The 18,957-nt window shown below is 49.2% G+C and overlaps 2 protein-coding genes across 6 annotated transcripts in view; one reads left to right on the top strand and one right to left on the bottom strand.

Annotated features, from left to right (window-relative positions):
- ST7 (suppression of tumorigenicity 7) overlaps positions 1 to 4,088 on the top strand; it is a 110,476-nt gene extending 106,388 nt beyond the window's left edge. For all 5 annotated transcript variants that reach the window (XM_015853590.2, XM_015853627.2, XM_015853597.2 and 2 more), the window contains exons 14-15: positions 974 to 1,113; positions 3,766 to 4,088. In XM_015853590.2, the coding sequence (XP_015709076.1) occupies positions 974 to 1,113; positions 3,766 to 3,861 (236 nt within the window). In that variant the 3' untranslated portion in view covers positions 3,862 to 4,088. The remainder of the gene's footprint in view (positions 1 to 973; positions 1,114 to 3,765) is intronic.
- Positions 4,089 to 4,341: 253 nt separating this feature from the next.
- WNT2 (Wnt family member 2) lies at positions 4,342 to 17,952 on the bottom strand. Its single transcript, XM_015853576.2, has 5 exons — positions 17,722 to 17,952; positions 16,769 to 16,992; positions 15,862 to 16,139; positions 12,919 to 13,183; positions 4,342 to 6,527 (listed from the first exon to the last, which is right to left on the bottom strand). Exons 1-5 carry the CDS (start codon positions 17,853 to 17,855, stop codon positions 6,298 to 6,300), a joined length of 1,131 nt encoding a protein of 376 aa, XP_015709062.1. The 5' UTR covers positions 17,856 to 17,952; the 3' UTR covers positions 4,342 to 6,297.
- Between the last annotated feature and the right edge of the window lie 1,005 nt (positions 17,953 to 18,957).

Below are 18,957 nucleotides of genomic sequence, written 5' to 3'. Positions count from 1 at the left end.
GCAGCACATGCAGGGAAGCACAGGAATGCAGAGGAAGAGCCCAAGCAGTCACTCTTGCAAGCAGTTACACTTCATTCCCACATGTTTTCTCACTGAAGTCAGCGGGACTTTGTGTGAGCACACATGGGACACGCACAAGGGCAGAGGGGATAAATACGAGTCGATCCAAGGAAGGAGATCCCTCACTCGCATCCTCTATTGGGATGAATCAATCCAGAGAAAGCTGCTTCTAACAAAAAGTAAAAGCCCGCTTCTGCCATGAGCACTGATTTGAGGGCATTTGCACTCTTTGTAGTGTCTCGGTCATAACCTCCCTGCTTTGGGCTAAAGAATGTGTTGCCACTTTTAATGAGCCTATCTGAGTAAAGGCAAGGTGAGAGGAGCAGGGCTGAAATCCGCCCGTTCCAAGGCTCTCCTTCCCAGTTCATTCTCACTGATACTACACAGAAACGCTTGGCAACCAACAGTGTCTCCCCACCCCATTATAATCACCCTAATTATAACAACACCTCTTAGACTGTTTTGCTTGCTTTACTCAGAGGGATACTGAGCAGGGGAGGGTGGAGCGTCAGGAGATTTAGGAATGACAAAGTCATGCAGAATAAATAGCTCAGCACTCTCATTTTTCTTTTCAAATTCTAGAAGCGAGGGTCTCTTTCAGCAGTGTACACAAAGCGTCATGTTTTGCTCTTGCAGTACAGGAAATGCATGTCGATGTAGAATGGTTGGGTTTGAGCAGGGAAGGGTTTAACATACAGCGGCAGACACAGACCTGTTAAAGAGGTTCCATATACCTGACCACAGCCTTTAATTGCGTGTAATTAAAAGGACAGTGAGGAACTGAGATCTGATAGGCCATCCTAATTAAAACATCAGTCACATAACGTTAGCCATGACTGTGGTGGTTTAAACCAGGTAAGAGTGTTGTTTGGTTTTCTTACATACAATGCATTCTTCCTTCTTTTTCCCGCAGCATTTCATGAAGTTTCAGTTTACCCCAAGAAAGAGCTTCCCTTCTTCATCCTCTTCACTGCTGGCCTATGTTCTTTCACAGCCATGCTGGCTCTCCTGACACATCAATTCCCAGAGCTTATGGGGGTCTTCGCAAAAGCGGTGAGTATTCTCTGCTGCTCCTCTCTTCCGGTAAATAAAGGCACAGATACAGGACAAGCTGCAGTCAATATTGCAGAGTATTAAAGGGCTTTGTGTTCAGTAGTATAAATAAACATTGTGAGTGTCTGAGCAGGGGGGACACAGAGCAGCTGCTCAAGGGATTGACCAGTAAAGCACACTGCTGTCTTTCTTCTTTGGTTTACCTGGTTCTTGGGTTAGGTTAGAAATCAGGAGGTTCTGCCAAAAAGGTCTTGGTTGGAGAAAGGAATATCTATCTGTTGTTTCTTATATAATCCAGTAAAAACAACGCCATGGTTTGCAGAGCTCCTCTTTTGTGTGGAGGTGCCATGCTTGCCGGTGCTATAGAAACTCTTCATGTAAGCAGAAACACAGCGTGTTGTTAACGAGGGGAAATTTGCATTCTTTCCCCAAACTGCCATGAAAAAAGCAATCTCAGTATTTCCTTCATAACTTTTCTTAACTACATCCAAGGAACTGCGTGCTAATTCTGCTTTTGTAATCCACTAAGGATTAATAAGAGCTGGAGAATGAGGGGGAAAGGCCATGCACAGTGCTAAAACATGCTTTTCTCATTGCAAAGCCAAGGACATCATTGCCCCGGTAGGATATTCTACCTAGGATATGAAAAAACATCAATTTCTTGATGCTGTATGATCAAGATACAGTCTCCTCCTCCAACAAACAGCGATTATCCTCTGCAGTAATATATTTTCTCAAACATTTTTGTACCTGATGCAGGTCTCGTGTCTCTGGTGCTTTTGATTTTGTGGGCTTAGGGGCTAAAACATGATTAATATTCTTCTGTTTCTTAAGTGTGTATGTATGCATTTGGTGGACAGCAAGTATGTAAATTCAGGCATATGTTCTTGAACTTCTTTGTTAAGCTTTTTTTTCCCCCTCCTTGAGTCTTTGCAATGTGTGACCCGTTTGAGGGCTCTTTTCATGTAATCTTCGGTTTTCTGAGACTGGCAGTTAATGGCTTGTTGCAGTTGTCGCTGTACTTTTCACCCCTGTGTCCTGAACCAAGTGGTGTCTGTCAAGCTGGCAGCGTGATGAGGTTTTGTACTTCACGTGCCTACAGCAGGCAGTGGGCTACTGGAACTGACAGAACTTGGCAGCGTGTTTGTGTGAGCTTAACTTACCTGGCTGTGGTTGCTGAGTGCAACCAGACAGAGGTATGAGAATCACAGAATCACAGAATCGTAGGGGTTGGAAGGGACCTCCAGAGATCATAGAGTCCCTGCCAAAGCAGGTTCCCTACACCACATCGCACAGGTAGGTGTCCAGGTGGGTCCAGAGAAGGAGACTCCACAAGCCCCCTGGGCAGCCTGTTCCAGTGCTCCGTCACCCTCACTGTAAAGAAGTTCTTGCACACATTCGTGCAGAACTTCCTGTGTTCCAGTTTCTGGCCTTTTCCCCTTGTCCTGTCTCCACACACTGCTGAAAAGACTCTGGCCTCGCCACTTTGCCCCTACACCTCAGGTACATGAGACTGCAGAAAGTCATGGCAGGCATCTCTTTGAAATGCAGCTGTATCAGAACAGAATAGCAGGGGTTTGCCAGCTGTAGCTCTTCCCTTTCAGGTTTAGGGAAGGTAGTTCAATAAGTAACTGGCCTTCTAACTAACTAAAAGATGGGCGTGTTGGCTATTGCTGTGGCTATGAGCACTGAGGTACCCATTCATTATGCTTGGTACTCATTGCTATGTGGTTTATTACAAACAGCACTAAACTGTGTTTTAGTAGGTCGAAATCATTCTTTCTCTTATGCTGGCCAATCCCCAAAGCATTTCACAGAAATAATATCACCACAGTCCAGGCTGATTCTACTGTAAACTGGTATTTACTGTATTTCACAGTCACTCTGTGCTGGGAGCTGGCATTGGCCTGTGCTCAGTCTCAAGGGGGTCAACGCTGCATATTACTTTATGCTCTCACGCACACATAGAGCCCCAGAATAGCTGTATGTAATGTGTGCAGTTGAATTAGAGTTCATGTAAAGCACAGTCATTATGTATTGCCAGGAATTTGGGGAGCACTTTGACTACTTCAGTTCTCAGGTGCAGTTTGCAGTATTTTCTTTTTCCTGTGCTAAAGTGGTTCTCATTCACTTGATTTTGTCATGTCTGTCGTGATGTTCACGCATTGAAACTTCTTCTGATGTTACTGACTCTGTATCACAGTAGGAGGAGGACATGGAGATAAATTCCAGCTCATGGTGCCTCACAGAACCATTTCAAACCTGCAGACAGGCATTTTGTCTCTGGCAGCTCATGTCAAATTCTGCAGTGATGGGGGAGCCTTACTCTTGTGCTTCAATAGGTTGAGTTTTCAGTGGCTTCAGCGTGAGCCTGAGCCTGGGATGTGAGATGTGGGGGCACTTCTGGAGTTCACCGCTTTGAGCTTTGTGGAAATGGGCATCTCTCTTGCCTGGCTGCAAAACCCAGAGATCTGTAGATGCACAAGGCTCAGAATTGGGCAGAAGGGCTTTGTGCTTGAGTTATGGAATGTTGGTCACGCTTAGAGGGCTTTACAGAAGCAAACGGCAAGAGCTTGTCGTGTTGGAGAGCTTTGTATTGAGGGGCATTGTCTCCAGGCCTGTGATCTGAATGTGTGTCTGCTTTCTTTGCAGTTTCTCAGCACCCTCTTTGCCCCTTTAAATTTTGTGATGGAGAAAGTGGAAAGCATCCTGCCCTCCAGCCTGTGGCACCAGCTGACGAGGATCTGAGGGAGCGCCCGGCCGACTGACTGCCACATCTGCTGTGCCAACTTCAGGTTGACCGCAAGGAAGCATGATAAAAAAGGGAAGCAGTTCTAAGACTGAAAAACTCTTCATGGATTGTCTGTTCTCATATAAAAACTGTTTCGTTGTACAAAATCCATTGATGTTAGGTTCTATTATATTTTGCCTTCAGAAAAGACAAACTTAAAAATAAACTTTTGTGTATTGCAGCATCGCTGTCTTTTGGCTGCTTCTTCAAAGCTCACGTTGTGCTTTGTGTGCTTAAACGTGTGCTTCAGAACTTAAACCTCTCCTTCAGAACAACTCAGTTATTGAGAAAGCACTCAGAACTCACAGTTTAAAGCACTGAGTTAGGTGTTTGTTTGTCCGTAAGAACACAGGTGAACAAAGATGAAGCCTGGCCTTGAACGCCTGCAGGGATGGGGCATCCACAACCTCCTTGGGCAACCTGTTCCAGTGTGTCACCCATCCTCTGTGTGAAAAACTTCCTCCTAATCTCTGTTGCTGGAGGAAGAGGCAATGTGAACGATTATCTGTGTATGGATCATTATCTGTAACAGACTGAGAAGAGAATGCTTAACTCCCTGGAATGAACAATCAGAGTCTCCCCTTACACTAAGGGAACTTAAAAATATCATATAAGATTATTTCTGCTATTTGTAGTATCCACCTCCCTTAGAAGGAAGGAGCGATGGATTTTATCTGGCACATATCTTTCAAGCTGTAATGGTAATGCTGGGCAGCTGGGACCAGGCGGTCAGACTGGGGGATCTTAGGGGTCCTTTCCAACCCTGTAGACCCTGTGAACTAAAGGGTGAAGTTAAGAAGCAGATGAGGCTGATTTAATCCTCTTTTATTGGACTTTTGTCCCAGGACAAGTTCCCTCGCAGAACTGAGGCTCCCTTTTTCCAGAATACCAAAATACTTTCAGCATTATTACCTGCTGAATTCGTACATCGCTCACAAGGTCCCTGAATCTTTCCATACACCCGGCACACACACAGATAACGTTGTACTGCTTTTAGGTTCTTTAAGTGTAAGGCTATGAACTCCATGCAGATTCAATTTCATAGTGAAATTTGAACAGAAGTTTTCCATAGAGCGGACCTCTAAATAAAATCAGGTGTGAAATTTTGCTTGTCCAACCTAGAGCCAGAGTTTCCAGTAATGAGACTGATATTGTAACCGCTGACCTTAGAGTGTATATTGGGGTACATATATCCCATTGCACACGTGTATGTGTGTAACACTCGCATTGTGGATGGCACGCAGGCAGGGCTGTTCTCGGCAGCACTCGGTTTGTATCCAGAGTCACAATCTCCATCCACAACAGCTCCCAGCACCTCTCCAGCGAGGCCACAGCCCCAAGGCCCTGTTACTTGTAGCCACTGCTGCGCTTGGCTTCGTGTGCTGAGCCAGGCAGGACACGGGTTTGGACAGTCTGCCACTGCCACCATCAAGAGCCAGCGTGTTCCTCCTCATCCGCTACAGGTCTGTGCAGTGTGGATTTGGAGCAGGCCTCTCCAGGAAGTCTGCACCTGAACTGTAAGTATCACTTGGAGCACACTGAATAGGTTTATTACATTTAAAACAACGTGAGAGCTGATAGACTCCATAGAACAAAACCCAATTATTAAGATAAGGCATTGCCTTCTCCACTAGCTTTCTGCATGTTTTCCTGTTTATTATGTAAATGACAAATGGGAAACCCTATCCCTATGTTGCTGAGCATCCTCTTTCCAGACATCATTGGGCCCAGAAACAAATCTCTTTTCTTTGATCAGCAGTTAATATTGATGACCTTCAACAAGCTCTCAAGGCAAACTGTCACAATTGTACACCTAAGGCATTTGCTTTCACTCTTTAATAGCAGATGAGACTGTTGCAGTTGAATGCATTTCCTGTTCTCTCCTTATTGCTATGGGCCAGTCCCTGCCCAGCACAGCTCATGCCCCAGAGGGCTCCACAGTGCACACAGCTCCGTGTTGGGTAGATGGACAAAATCAGCTCCAGCAGAGCCGTGGAATCACCCTGGCTTCAGAGCTTTCCATGGAGGGGTCCCTGACCAGTGCCCAGCCCTGCAGCCCTACAGGTCCAGGGCACCATGTCCTGTGGAGGAAGCCACAGCCATGGCAGCAGGAGGCCTGGTGGGACAGGCCTCATCCTGGAGCCCCACCATGCTTGTGGTGGCACACAGTGAGTAGATGGAGGCATGTTGGATGAGAGGCCCAGTGGTGGAAGCTCCTTCCAGCACAGCGTTGGTCCACATAAATTGTGCAACAGCACAGTCCTGAGGAAACGTGTAGCGAATGCTGCAAATTCGGCATGATTATTGGGCAGCTTCCGTGTAATGAACGACAAAAGTGGCATAAATATAGCAAAGGCCTCAGAAGCATTCCCTGTGCAGATCAGCACCACGTGTCATGTCCGGGAGGCCCAGCCCGCAGCCTTGGGCGCCTTGCACGTGTGGATGTCCACCTCCTCCAGGCAGTCCTGGCAGCGCACTGCACAGCACCAGTGGAACTTGCACTCGCATTTGGTCATCCTGCTGACACGCAACGTGTCGTAGCCGCGGCCGCAGCACATCACCTCACAGCTGTCCATGCCGCGGGACGTCTGGTTGCACACCCGGCCAGCCGTCCCTGGAGAGCCTGCAGGGGAGAGCCAGGGGTCAGTGAAAAGGCAGGGTGGGCTCCAGGAAGGACAGACAGCATGAAAATACAAAGAGGAGACACAATGTGCAATGCATTTGGTCCTCCAACATAATATCACATCACTCCGGATTATTTGTCAAATGAGAAATGCTTGTATCAGGGCAAAACCGGCCTCACATTCTGGGTAACCTGATTTCTGGAAATGAGCCTCAGGAAGGAGGAGTACAAGTGACCAAATATTGCAGGGCTCTGCCTGACTCCAGGAATGTCACAGCCACGTGGCACAAAATGGCTGCACTCACCTCAAGGCATTCCCGCCTGGAGGCTGCTGTGCCACACAGGAGTTGGTGCTCAGCTGATGGGAACTTATCTCAGAGAACACTACTTGATCTATGCCACAGCTCTTGGCAGACCATTTTCCATCTGAAAACCTCTTTGTCTAACCTAATTTCTTAGGTATTAATATTACCAATGAATTTCTGATGCTGCTGTAAGATGAGCATTGCTCTGGCACTGTCTTTAGACCAGATAATAGCTATTTTTGTCTGTTCTTGGCCAAAATGGAGCCCCCTACTCAGTGACCATGATCACTAAATTAACTGGGTACGTTCTACAAAGCATATCTGCCCAGTTTTGTTACTACTATGTTATTTCACAGGTGTACATGAAAATTCTGCCTTCCTAAGGAATAAAACACATGCAGGCAGTAATTCAAATCTGTGGAAGCAGGAGCTGCTGCTGCTGCTTCTTGGCATAGAACATGCCTGGTCAGGCTAGGACTGATAGTACCTTGTTCTCCCTTAAGTTCCCCACCTGCAATCCCAACCCTTGCTTTCCCAGGTCCTGCTTTCAGGTATTGCTCTGCACATAGAGGCCCTGACACCACTGAATTGGGCATGGCCAAGGACCTGCAAGGACACAGAGCTGTGTGACCTGCTTGTAGTCACACAACAAGCTGGTGGCAGAAACCAACCAACCCTACTTTCAGACAACCAACTTGATCCACAAAGCAATGCAAACAGTTGGAACATCTGTGCCCAAACCAGCCGAAGGGATCATCTATCATATCCCAGACTGAGCAGAACACCTTTAATTGAATATGTGTTTGCAGGGCCTTGTCCCCCATTCTCCACTCAGTCAAAATAAAGTCATAAAGGCCAAGTGTGATTGATGTTTGCATTAGGAATTTGATTTGAATTCTCCCATGCTCCTGCCACCCAGCCATCCCCACATGTGGGCGTACTACATTGATGGGGCCCAGTAACAAAGTCCTGGAGTGCCCAAGCCGTGTGATGCAGCGCATAGAGGACAACAATCCATTATAACCACGATTTGGATTAGTTTCAAACTGCCTGGTGTTCTGCGATGGGAAGAAGGCCTGACATCAACCTCTGCATAAGGTCAGGTGATGCAATATGAACGGCTGTGATGAGGTGCGGGAGCCTTCCCGGGAAGGTGAGCAGCATTCCTCTGCCAAGACACAGGTTATTTCCCAGCCCAGAAGTTCTGGTTTCCAGATGTCTGGGGAAACTGCACAGCAGCCACAGAGAACCTGAATGGGAAACTCCCACTGATTTCAGTGGGAGTTTTGTACTGACTTCAACAAGAAAATGATTTCATTCCCTAACAGATAGTCAAATGTCTGTATCATCTGATGTCACCCACAGTATAAAACAAACATCTACCGTGCTACTAGGGGAGGAGACCAGATTGTCCACAGAATGTGGCAGAAGACAAAACAGTGCACATAGAAGCTTAGCTCCTGAGCAAAACTAACATTTCTGAGTTCAGAGAGTCTCTTCAGTATTCCTGTGGCTCTGCCCGAGCCCAAGGACAGTTCCTGGGCACCAACCCCATCAGGGAAACCAGGGTACACACATCCCATGTAGGGCTCCCCCTCTGGGAACCAAAAGACATCTCAGCCCTCTGACAATATCCAGCACTCAAATTTAACTTGCCTTGCCCTCGCCAAACTCAGTTCACCTACAACATAATCACACATAAGATACACTCCCTTCACAAGGCAGAAAATGAGCAATAGCTGACAGCAGTCACGCACATCACTGCACCCTTGGTGGTGCTCAGGCACTCAGGTGAAGAGGACAACAGAGGAAACTAAACAAAAGAAGGTGGAATTTTCAGGTCTCACCCTGCTACTTACTGCTCACCTCTGAACCGCGTGAGAGGCAGGAAGCTGTTCTAACTTGCAGAAAGTTTTAATGTAACCTCTTTGTTTTTAGTTTGCGTTTCAGAATTTCCATGCCAACGCACAACCTCCTACATGCCAACATACCCACGGCCCTGAGCACTGCCAGCTCCATGGCCTGCACATCAAACCCTTCCTTTCTTCGTGCTGTGCACAGTCATTGTCATGAGCAGACGTGGAAAGCTGAGAACTATCTTTTCCTCATTCCTAAAGAACTACAGTAACGTTATTTCTCTACAATGTGAGATTCAGGTGGACAATACACACCTGGCAAGGATGAGAGGGCCTGGGGGGGTGGGCAGAAAACAGCCATCTCTGTGAGAGCTGGGATGGAGCACAGCAGCAATGGAGAGACAGAAATGTGCTGACATAAATCAGCTCATTCAGAGTAAGCTGACAGTGAGCACATGTCTGACTTCTCTTTCTACAGCTATTGCTCGCTGTCCAGGTCCTATGGGCCCAGGAGGATCCCAAGTTTGCTGGCATCTCCTCAGTCTCTCATGAGGATCCCAAGTTTGCTGGCATCTCCCCAGCCCTCAGGGCTGGCCCTTGCTCTGACTGAAGTCATTGCGAGCTCAGCATCAACCCCACGGGCTGGGACTTTGCCTCATATGTTCTCAGTGCGTAAATTGGGAGATGCAGGCCAAGTAGTCACACAGGGACTGACTGCATAGGGCTAACCTTAGTGAAAAGTGTCTAACATAGATCAGCATTGGTTTCCCTCCATGGGTTACATACTTGAAGTGCTAACACATCTTGCCCAGTGCCAATACTTTCCAGGCCACAATTTAATTTCATCTTTCTCTTTCACTTCAAACTTGGCCTTCCTCATTCCTCTCAGAAATACAGCAAATGGCTCATGTGGAGCAATAAGGGGAAAAAATTACAGGAAATTCACCCTGTGAAGGAGTCCTCAGACACAGCTGCTTGCTGGAGACACACAACATTGCCACCAGCCTTCCAGCCCACCTCCACCCCATGTGCAAGCAGAGGCAGCAGTGCTGGCTTTGATAGCACCAGAATGTGACTAAATGAGTGTCAGGAGAAACCTGTGCGCAGCCCAGAGCAGCCTGAGGGATCTCACACAGGTTTTCAGCAGGTCCTGAGGAGCTGCCTGAGACCACCTGCACATGGACACAACCTGTCCCTTCGCCCCACCGCCACCTCCACATGGCCGATGCCTTAGAGCTACCCAAACATATGCAAAAAGTCAACCCAGACAGACAAGGCTTTAGAGCACTTCTGAGGTGAAGCTACGCATTAGAGGAAAGCCAGTACACACTGCACCCAGACTGCCATCGGCCTAACCCTCCCTCTATTTCCTTTTACAGCATTATCCTCCCTGACAAGCCTCACCCTGTACAGTCCTGGGGATGCTTTTATTGAGTTTGGCAGCTGGCAGTTTATGTTAATATAAAGGAAGCCCATGCTAAGTGTGTCAAAATATGAAAGTTCAACATAAGGTCTTCAAAAGCCCTCTGGGATGTCCAACCTCAGCTTCTAGTGGATTATGATTAAAAAATATATAGATGGGCAAAAATTGTTTTGGCTTCCACACAACCAGAATCAAGTGGATTCTGAACAATTCTGCCAATCTTCCTTTGGTTCTTTTCTAAAAGCCTTGAAATCTTAATGCTAGATAGAGGTGGTTGGCTTATTATGTTCTCCTTCTATGAAGTGAGCTGCTATTAGTGGTTTCCACAAATTATCTCCCTCCTGAAAGCAATGACTCCTCTTCTCCTTCTAGGAAAGAAATAATAACTCAACATTTTTCCCTTTGTAGGGGTGAATCATGTATATATGTTCCAGTGCCTCCCCCAGACAGACTGCGGGGTGTATGCAGTGACAGCACCCTCAATGGCTGCCTGCCACCAGCAAACAGCCAAAGCTGCAAGCTCCAACAGGAGGAGGTGAGACATGGGGATTTTTGGATGGATCACTGATGATACAACTCTGGAGCACCTTTCATTTACTGGGGTTTGTGCGTTAACACACCCAAGCCACAGAGAATACTGGCTCTGTCATTTCACAGTGTGTGAAGCTGTTGAGTTGTGATGCTTCACGAAACGTGCTCTGGGAACCCTTCCCTCAGCCCCGGTTCTAATCAATCTCCAGGTACACAGCTTTTCTGAAGCATTACACTGCCGGAATTCCCCAGAGGCAGAGCTATATTCAAGGGCACAATGAGTACCACGGTATCATACTTAGCTGACGCTGAGGTGCTGTCCGCATATTTCCAAACTCAGACTTCCATAATCTCATTTCATTTCACCTCCAATCATCTATCAGGGCTAATGCTCTGGAGTGCTCAGCAGGGCAAAATAAAGCTAATCAAGAAAAAATGCTGCTCAGCTGCTGATGTTATCACTGCTGAACTCGGATCAGCTTGTATTTATCTTTCCTTGCTCCATGAGAGTAGCAGGCAATCCCACAGCACTGTTCCTGTTCCCTCTGAAGGCTTAATGCAGCTTTCCAAAACCGTACTCTTCCCAACAGCCATATCTTCAGGCTTCTGCACGGCACAGAAACAGCCCAACAGGAGTGTTATCTGAGGAGGAGCGGGAGCGTATGCCAGGCTCCGGGTGGGGAGCAGGGAGCAGTGCTGCAGCACACGCCCAGCATCCTCCACCAGCAGCTGACTGCACTGGATTAGGCTCACTGCAAAGGCTGTTACATGGCTTCCTGATATAAAAGTGGGCTGTGTACTGGCTCTCCATCTAGAGGGAAAGAAATCACAGACTTTACAATGAAACAAGCAGATTTAAGCAGTGAGTATCAAATACAACCTGGTCTGCAAAGAAATAAAGTTCTGGATAAATCCTAACCTCTGCACAACGCCACAACATGCCCATTCATTCACTTGAATGATTAGACCTTGTGATGCTGGTCACTACCCAAGGAACAACATGCTCTTGTGCAGGTAATGAGCACCATCCGCAAAAACCATAAATAACTTTTAAAGATACGTTGACTACTTAACTAATCAGGATCAGTGCACAATATAAGCGCACTGGATGCAATTCCGGGTTTGCTGAAGTCAATAGTACATGAGCAGGATTTCACATATTGTTCTTATTTAAGTACAGTTGTTTTGCAACGCTTATTCCAAGTAAACTTGGATTGTAAATACACAGCGATGCCAAAAAGACCTAAGCTGCATTGCTATCCAGATACTCCTATGGATGTGTCATAGCGGGTGCTCTCTGGTACGTTATACAACATATTAATCAGTTCCACAGCATCGTTCATACATTACTCAGTCTGGCTTTCTTCTCCACATTTCTGTTTTTTAGTTGCTCGTTGTTAATTGCCACATCAGGAAACACTGTGCAGTGGTCAGGAGCTGATGGCACGATTAGCACCGCTCAGCAGTGCCTCAAACCCTGTAACATTGCTGAGTGTCCACGGAAACCTCTGAAAGCAGAACACTGCAGCGCTAATAGCAGCCCTGCAACTCCACCTCTTCCCACCGGGGCTGATATGACTCTACAGAAAATGTGATAGCTGCTACAGACCGAGCCAACGCCGACTCATAGAAAGAAATAACCACAGCGAGACCCGGTGCAGCGTGTTGTGCCCCACCAAATTGCACCCCTTCAGCCACCTGCACGACCTCAGCAACCTGCACTGCAACAGAGGCTGGTGCGAGCAGTGCACAGAGCCGCTGGCCTCCTGCCTGCGGGAGAGGCGTGTCTGCAGCAAGGAGCTGTGGGGAAGGAGCAAGTGAAGGCCACCCAACTCTTGGGAGTGTACAGCAGCGGCAGAACAACATGGAAAAGAAGCGGTGTAAACTGGAGGAGGCACCATGGGGACACCACGGGACTTGACTCTGCTGCAGAGACATGGGGTGGCTCTGGAGGCTGTATGGTCTGGGTCAGCCTCCAGAGCACAGCTCCAACCTGTCCTAATGACAACCTTTGCTCTGCAGAGTCTCGAGGACTTCTCAGCACCTGGAGGAAACTGCTGAATTACACCAGAACAACTGGCTATCGCACATCCAGAGACATTGAGGAGCTATGGATCTTGTACAGAGCCGTTCTTCCAGAACATCTTCCTTCCTGTTTCCTGCCGGTTGTACGCATGGATTTATATATATACACACTCAATAATAATGATATTTTTTGACCTGCAAAGTACAAAGGTCTGTAACAAAACCATTCATGTGTAATGATAGAGGCTTACCTACATCCCTGTCCCTGATACAGTAGTCTGGAGAGCTTTCAAAGTATACCAGGTCATTCTTAGTTGGCTTCTTAAATCTCTTATTAGCCACAGTGAAACCCGTGCCATCTTGATTCATGACCACCTGAATCGCTCCATTGTATTTCTTCCACAGATAATCTCCTGTTTTCCTAAAGTCTGCCATGGCCAGCCAACAGGTCCTTAGAGTGCATGATCCACTCACACCGTGACATTTGCACTCCTGTTTCAAAAACCGCTTCACGGCCTGTTTAGAAACGCAGCAAAATATACACAGGTAAAACAAACTGTAATAGAAGCTTCTCAATCCCTTTCCATTGATCCTGTCATGCCAGGCTTGCCATGGGCCTTGAAACCACGGTCTGTAGTGACACCCACTGGTAGCACCAAGTCATCCGACAGGGCTGGGCTGCTCTGCTTGCTTCTTTCAACCACACCATCTTCCCCCTCCTGTCAGTCATCCCAAAGATCTGGAGCGCACAATAGTGCCAGATACGGCTCCAGCAATGGGAAATCAGCTGAGTGAGGACACAACTGCTCAGCCCCAATAGGTGCGGGTGCTCCATGTCACCATCGCTCAAGCTGAAACACTGTCACACTGCATGTCCCTACCTGGGCTTCACTGAGTTGCTCTTGGATGTGAATATTTTTTTGTATATAGATAAAAGAACTGAGAATACTGTGACATCTTTATGCTTTGTTGTTAATGATCATTTTAATGCAATCGGGTTCAAATTTACTGTGAAAAATCTAACAGAACTGTCTAACTCCCTCCAAGAGCTCTCAGGAACAAGGTCTGGATCCCTACACAGAAGTAGGTCGTGTTTTAAATGCTGCCTGGGAATTCATAAGCATTTCATATTGAGTTATTTTGCAGAGACTCTGAGGCATCACACCTGGGCAGTGGCTTTAACACAGTTTAGAAATGGTGTTTCTAAAATGCCTACAAACCTTTGCACAAACATTACAGAGTGAGGTCTTAATTAGTTTGCACTGGAGAGATCACCATCGTTAATTAAATGTCTGGGCAGCACTGATGTCTTTTCAGCTTCATCTCAGACCTAGAAGCTATCTGCATGACGTTAGGGAACATCAGATGGGTTCATATACAATAAATAACTTAATTCTGAAGATAAAGGTATTTGATCTGTGTTATGCCTTAAGGGTCCGTATTTCATGAACATATTAGAGGAACGGCGTCATGGGAGGAAGACAGCAGATGGAACAGGCACAAGATCAAAGGTGAGGCTGAGGTGCAGCAGGGCAGCACTTTCCATTCAGGTGCCCCGTAATAAAGTGAGGATGTGTCACACAGGCAAAGTAGGCTTAACTTTCTTTCTAATCTGTGTGGCTGCTTCAAAGAACAAGTAGAGCTGGGATTCTGCTCAGACAGGGATCTAAGTGTGTGCTTGGTTTTAATCAGCTGAGGAACTACTGTTGTTCTTTAGGGAACCTGGTGGACCGAGGCCGCCAACGCCTGAAGAAGCACATCAGGATTCAACGTTACTTTGTTGGTGGTGTCCCTGTACTGATACAATGCAAAGCAATATGCGTGATTCCTACAAGATTACCGTGAATACTTTTCAGAGTATTTCTGAATTAGTAAGATCCAGACAGTCTCCTTTTCTCCCTATGAAGTGTTTCCTTGTGTTGTAGATGGCAGGCTGTTTTGGACAGTGCCATACACAGAGCCATATTAGGTTTCTTTGTTCCCCACTAGGCATACCATAACTGTGCCTATCAAGCTGGTGGTGTTACACATTAGTTATACCTGCTGCTAGAAAACAGATGAAATAGAGATGTTGCAGGAGAAAAATCTATTAGGAAAACCATCTGCTTCCAGTACAATTAATTAATGAACACTTGATCTTTTCTTTCTAGTAAGAGCTAGTTAATATGAAACAATTTCACAGTATATGAAGGGAACTTTTTAATACAAAAAAAGGTGAGGATGTGAGCAATTTACTTCCAGCTGAATATGAATCATAGAATCATAGAATTACCCAGGTTGGAAAAGACCTTGAAGATCATCAAGTCCAACCACAGCCTAACAAGAACCCTAACTCTAAAAACCCTACACTAAATCATATCCCTGAGTAAATGTGCTAAAGAATATATGTGCTAAGGAAATCAGAAGACAAGAAGCAAGGAGTCTCTTCATGCCAGAAGTGGTTGGTGTAGCGCTATGAAATATCTTTCTGTGTTATTCCAGATGTTAAGGGTGTAGTGAATTTTGAGCACATTCTGAGCAATGAAAAAGTACGCTCCAATGACATGCTCTACTCTCACAACTTATTGCCTCTACCCCAGGTACCAGAGCATACATTCCGCAGCCCTTGCACCAGCAGTAGCCATCGTGCCTGCAACCACTCCTGCAACCTGCAACAGCCAGCTATAAACTTCCTTTGTTGAGATCAGTCAAGGCCAGCGTCTTTTGGAATTAAATGTAGTATGACTCCTGTGTTCTAAAAAGTGAAGTGGTTGCATTTTCTCTCTTCTTATTCTGTTTTAGTTTACTAAACACACAGAGGAACGGTTGACGCTGGTTTTCCTCCAAGACTGTTTTGAATTTGCTCCCTAATAGCCCAGCCTGATCTTCAGCCTCCTGTAGGCACTTCTATTTTTCATTAACCAAAAGGAGTAGAACTCCTCCATACACGAGGATGAGACTCAAAACAAAACCTCCATCCACCTGACTCTGCAAGGGCCGCACCTGCACTCAGCTCCTACACAAGGGATTGCTGGATGGACTCGGAGGGGCACTGAGGAGCAGTAGCACGTGGTGCACTGGGAACCCCACCACCCTCAGACCTCAGGGCAGATAAAATGGCACCTTACCTCCCATTCCCCCCATGCTTTCCCTGATTTGAAGCTGCTGTGAGAGCCAGCCCCTCCCCACCCCGCGAGCACGGCCATGACACCCACCTTCCTTCCTGCTCGGTTGTTGTGGAGGTTCATCAGCGCCCTGGCGTCCTTCCCTTTCCTCTCCTTGGCATCCACGAAGGCCCTGGCAAACTTAACGCCATAGTCGATGTTGTCGCTGCAGCCGCCCCAGTCGAAGCGGCCCTTGCTGTCCTTGGCAGAGCCCTTCTTCTCAGGGTCACAGGAGCAGGACTTCAGCTCTCCCTGGCTGCACGCCCTGGTGATAGCGAACACAACGCCAGCAGAGGAGATGGCGTGGACGAACGCGGACTCCCGGCTGCCTGCAATAAGAAGCAGGCCTTATATATGGTTGCGGCACTTGGTGTGAGCAGCCGGCCTTGTTCATGGCCTGACTGTGTGCTGAGCTACAGGTTAAACTGGGCTGGAACCACACAGAGGCGCTTCCTCAGAGTCAGAACTTGGTTACACCAAGGACCAGCTGTTTTTCTAGACTATTCCTGCTCCTCAGTGCACATTCCAAGGCAATAATTGCTCGAGTTTGTTTAACGATGTAGTAATTTACAGCACGGAGTTGGGTTGTGTTGATACAACCCTATGGTAAGCGGCTGTTTTCAGACCTACTTACACAAGGTCTGAATTTCACACAAAAGGAGTGAGCAGAACCTTTTCCCGTGGTGGCTGGGGCTGGTATCAATGAGCCGCACCTGCCCCGCAGGTAGCGTTATCACAGTGTGAACCCAAAGAGTCTGCAGTGTTATCTACACTTCCACACTGTGGGCAGATGGGCACTTTCATCCTTAGAACGGACAGAATAACCACGGAATTAACGCCTAGTATTTATGCCCCGGCACCACCCGGGTGCTTCACCTGTGCCACCCTCCCGTGCCCCCTCCCATCACGGCCCCCATCCCCGCAGCGATGTGTACCCGCAGCCCCGTCCCGCACTCACTGCGCTGCAGGACGCGGCCGAGGAGGCGCTGCCCCCGCTCCAGGGCGCTGCAATCCCAGCGGTGCCTCCGGAACTGGTGCTGGCATTCGGCCGTCCAGGCGGCCACTCCGCGCCCGATGGACATCATGGCCTCGGGATGCCGCCGGCACAGCTGCCGCTGCCGGCTCACCAGCCCCGGCACGTTGTCGCACATCACCCGCGACGAGCCCACGGCCCCCATGTACCTGCGGGTGGCAACGGGAGGGGCAGCGACGGGAGCACCCGGCCGGAGCCCCGCGTGTATGGGGACATCGGGAGGGATGGGGAAGGGGTGGGGAAGGGACCGCGGGGCACAGAGCCGGGGAGGGGCCGCGTTTGGGAAGGGCCGCTCCGCTCCGCTCCCCCCGGCTCCGACCCCGGCTCCGCACCCAGTTTTTGGGGAGAAAATCTTTGAAAAGCTCTCGGGCTGCGTTTGTCGAATAACTTCAGGAGGTCAGACTTAAAGAACAGCCCGGACAGAAATTAAATGACATCATCTGCACCCAGATGTTCCCGATTAAGTCCTGCAATGCTCCGAAAGCGCCTTTTATCAAACCCAACCCGCGATAGGTGTCTTCTGAAGGGACCAAACGCCGGAAAATGGCCTTTCCGCGGATTTTCATTATGTCGCACTATCGCTAAATCCATAAGCCGCGACTTCCAACAGTGACGTTTAGCGGCACCACTAAACGCAGCCGGCCACCCCGGCGGCAGCGCCGTGCGGACACGGAGCGGACACGGGCGGTCCCAGCGGCGGGGACGCGCTCGGTGCCGGGTCCCGGGTCGGGATCCTCCGCTCGGGGCTCGCCCAGCGCCGCGCTGCCCGTCCCGTCCCGTCCCGCCCGGGTCCCCGCGGAGGCTCCACGCGTGGGGCATTGCCCGGTGCGCTGAGCCCGACCGCTCCATCCCGAGCACGCGGGGCCGCCCGCACTTACCACCACGAGGAAGCGACCGGCGGGGTCGCCCAGAGCAGCACGATGGGAAGAGCCCAGCAGCAGATCCCGAGGAGCGAGGCCATGGCGGGGGCGCGGCGCTCCGCATCGGGGCACTCTGGTGGGGCAGCGGACATCCCATGGGACGGCGCCGTCCGGTCCTTCGCTCCGCGGGGCTCTACCGCCGCCCCCCCGCAACGGGGGCGCTCCGGGCCCCGCTTCGCGCCCCTCCGGCTGCGCCCCGCGCCGCCCCGCGCCCCTCCCGCATCCCTGCCCCGCTCCGGCCCTTCCCCGCGGCCGCAGCAGCGCTGAGGGGCGGCGTGGGCTGCGCGCTGACTGGGTGGGTTCTGCTTTTCGCTTTTTTTTCCTTTTTTTTTTTTTTTTTTTTTTTTCTTCTCTGAAACTCTGATGGATGAAATGATGTCAAGAGACGCTGGGGAGAGGAGGAGGTAACACCTCTCATTAGGATGCGGTTCCGAGGGACGGCTGCTTCCCAATGACCCCGCGCACCATCGCCGGGCCGACCCCGACCTCCTGCAGGCGGCAGCGGGCACCCGGCACGGGGCGCTCCCCGGCGCTCCCATATGGCAGCGATCAGCCGCTCCCGCCCCGCTCAGCTGCGGCCCCGCCGGGCCCGGCCGCCGCCCGCGGGCAGGGACGGAGCCTGAGCCCTCACACAGCGCCTGACAGATCTGCGTGTCCATCTGTGGCAGCCCCGCGCACTGCTGGCACAGTCAGCCACAAAGATTGGTCCAGATAACAACGTGACGATCAGCAACAGGAGAGCGGACAGAACAAACGAAAACCAGCACTGCCAAACATCATTAAAAGGGAAATGCCCCGGTTCGGGTTCAGCCCGCGGGGTTTGGGATGGCTGCACTCAGAGCATCGCTCTCCTTTGGGCTGTCAGACCCAAGGGAAATCCTGTAAGAGAAAACCCAGGAGCAATGTTGGACTCTACTCCTAGAGTCATAGATTCATAAAGGTTGGAAAAGGCCACTAAGGTCATCCAGTCCATCCATCTGCCCATCTCCACTGTGCCCAATAAACTATAAACTACGCCCATCTGTGCCACAGCTGCATGTTTCTTGAGCACCATCGGGGCAGTGCCTCCACCTTGGACAGCCCAGTCCAATACCTCACCACTCCTTCAGAGACTTTCCTTAATATCCACCCTGAATCTCCCCTGATGCACCTTAAGGCCTATTGTCCTGTCCCTGTTACCTGGAGAAGAGACCG

The sequence above is a fragment of the Coturnix japonica genome, chromosome 1 (genome assembly GCF_001577835.2).
Source record: "Coturnix japonica isolate 7356 chromosome 1, Coturnix japonica 2.1, whole genome shotgun sequence".
Taxonomy (NCBI): domain Eukaryota; kingdom Metazoa; phylum Chordata; class Aves; order Galliformes; family Phasianidae; genus Coturnix; species Coturnix japonica.
This window is presented reverse-complemented; position numbering and strand designations above follow the sequence as displayed.

Excerpts from the sequence above, each read along its gene's own strand:
- WNT2 (XM_015853576.2), bottom strand. The coding sequence starts at position 17,855 with ATGTCCGCTGCCCCACCAGAGTGCCCCGATGCGGAGCGCCGCGCCCCC. Across the intron at positions 13,184-15,861 it reads ACAACCGAGCAGGAAGGAAG|GCCGTGAAGCGGTTTTTGAA; the intron begins GTGGGTGTCATG and ends GTTTCTAAACAG. Across the intron at positions 6,528-12,918 it reads TATCAGGGACAGGGATGTAG|GCTCTCCAGGGACGGCTGGC; the intron begins GTAAGCCTCTAT and ends TCTCCCCTGCAG.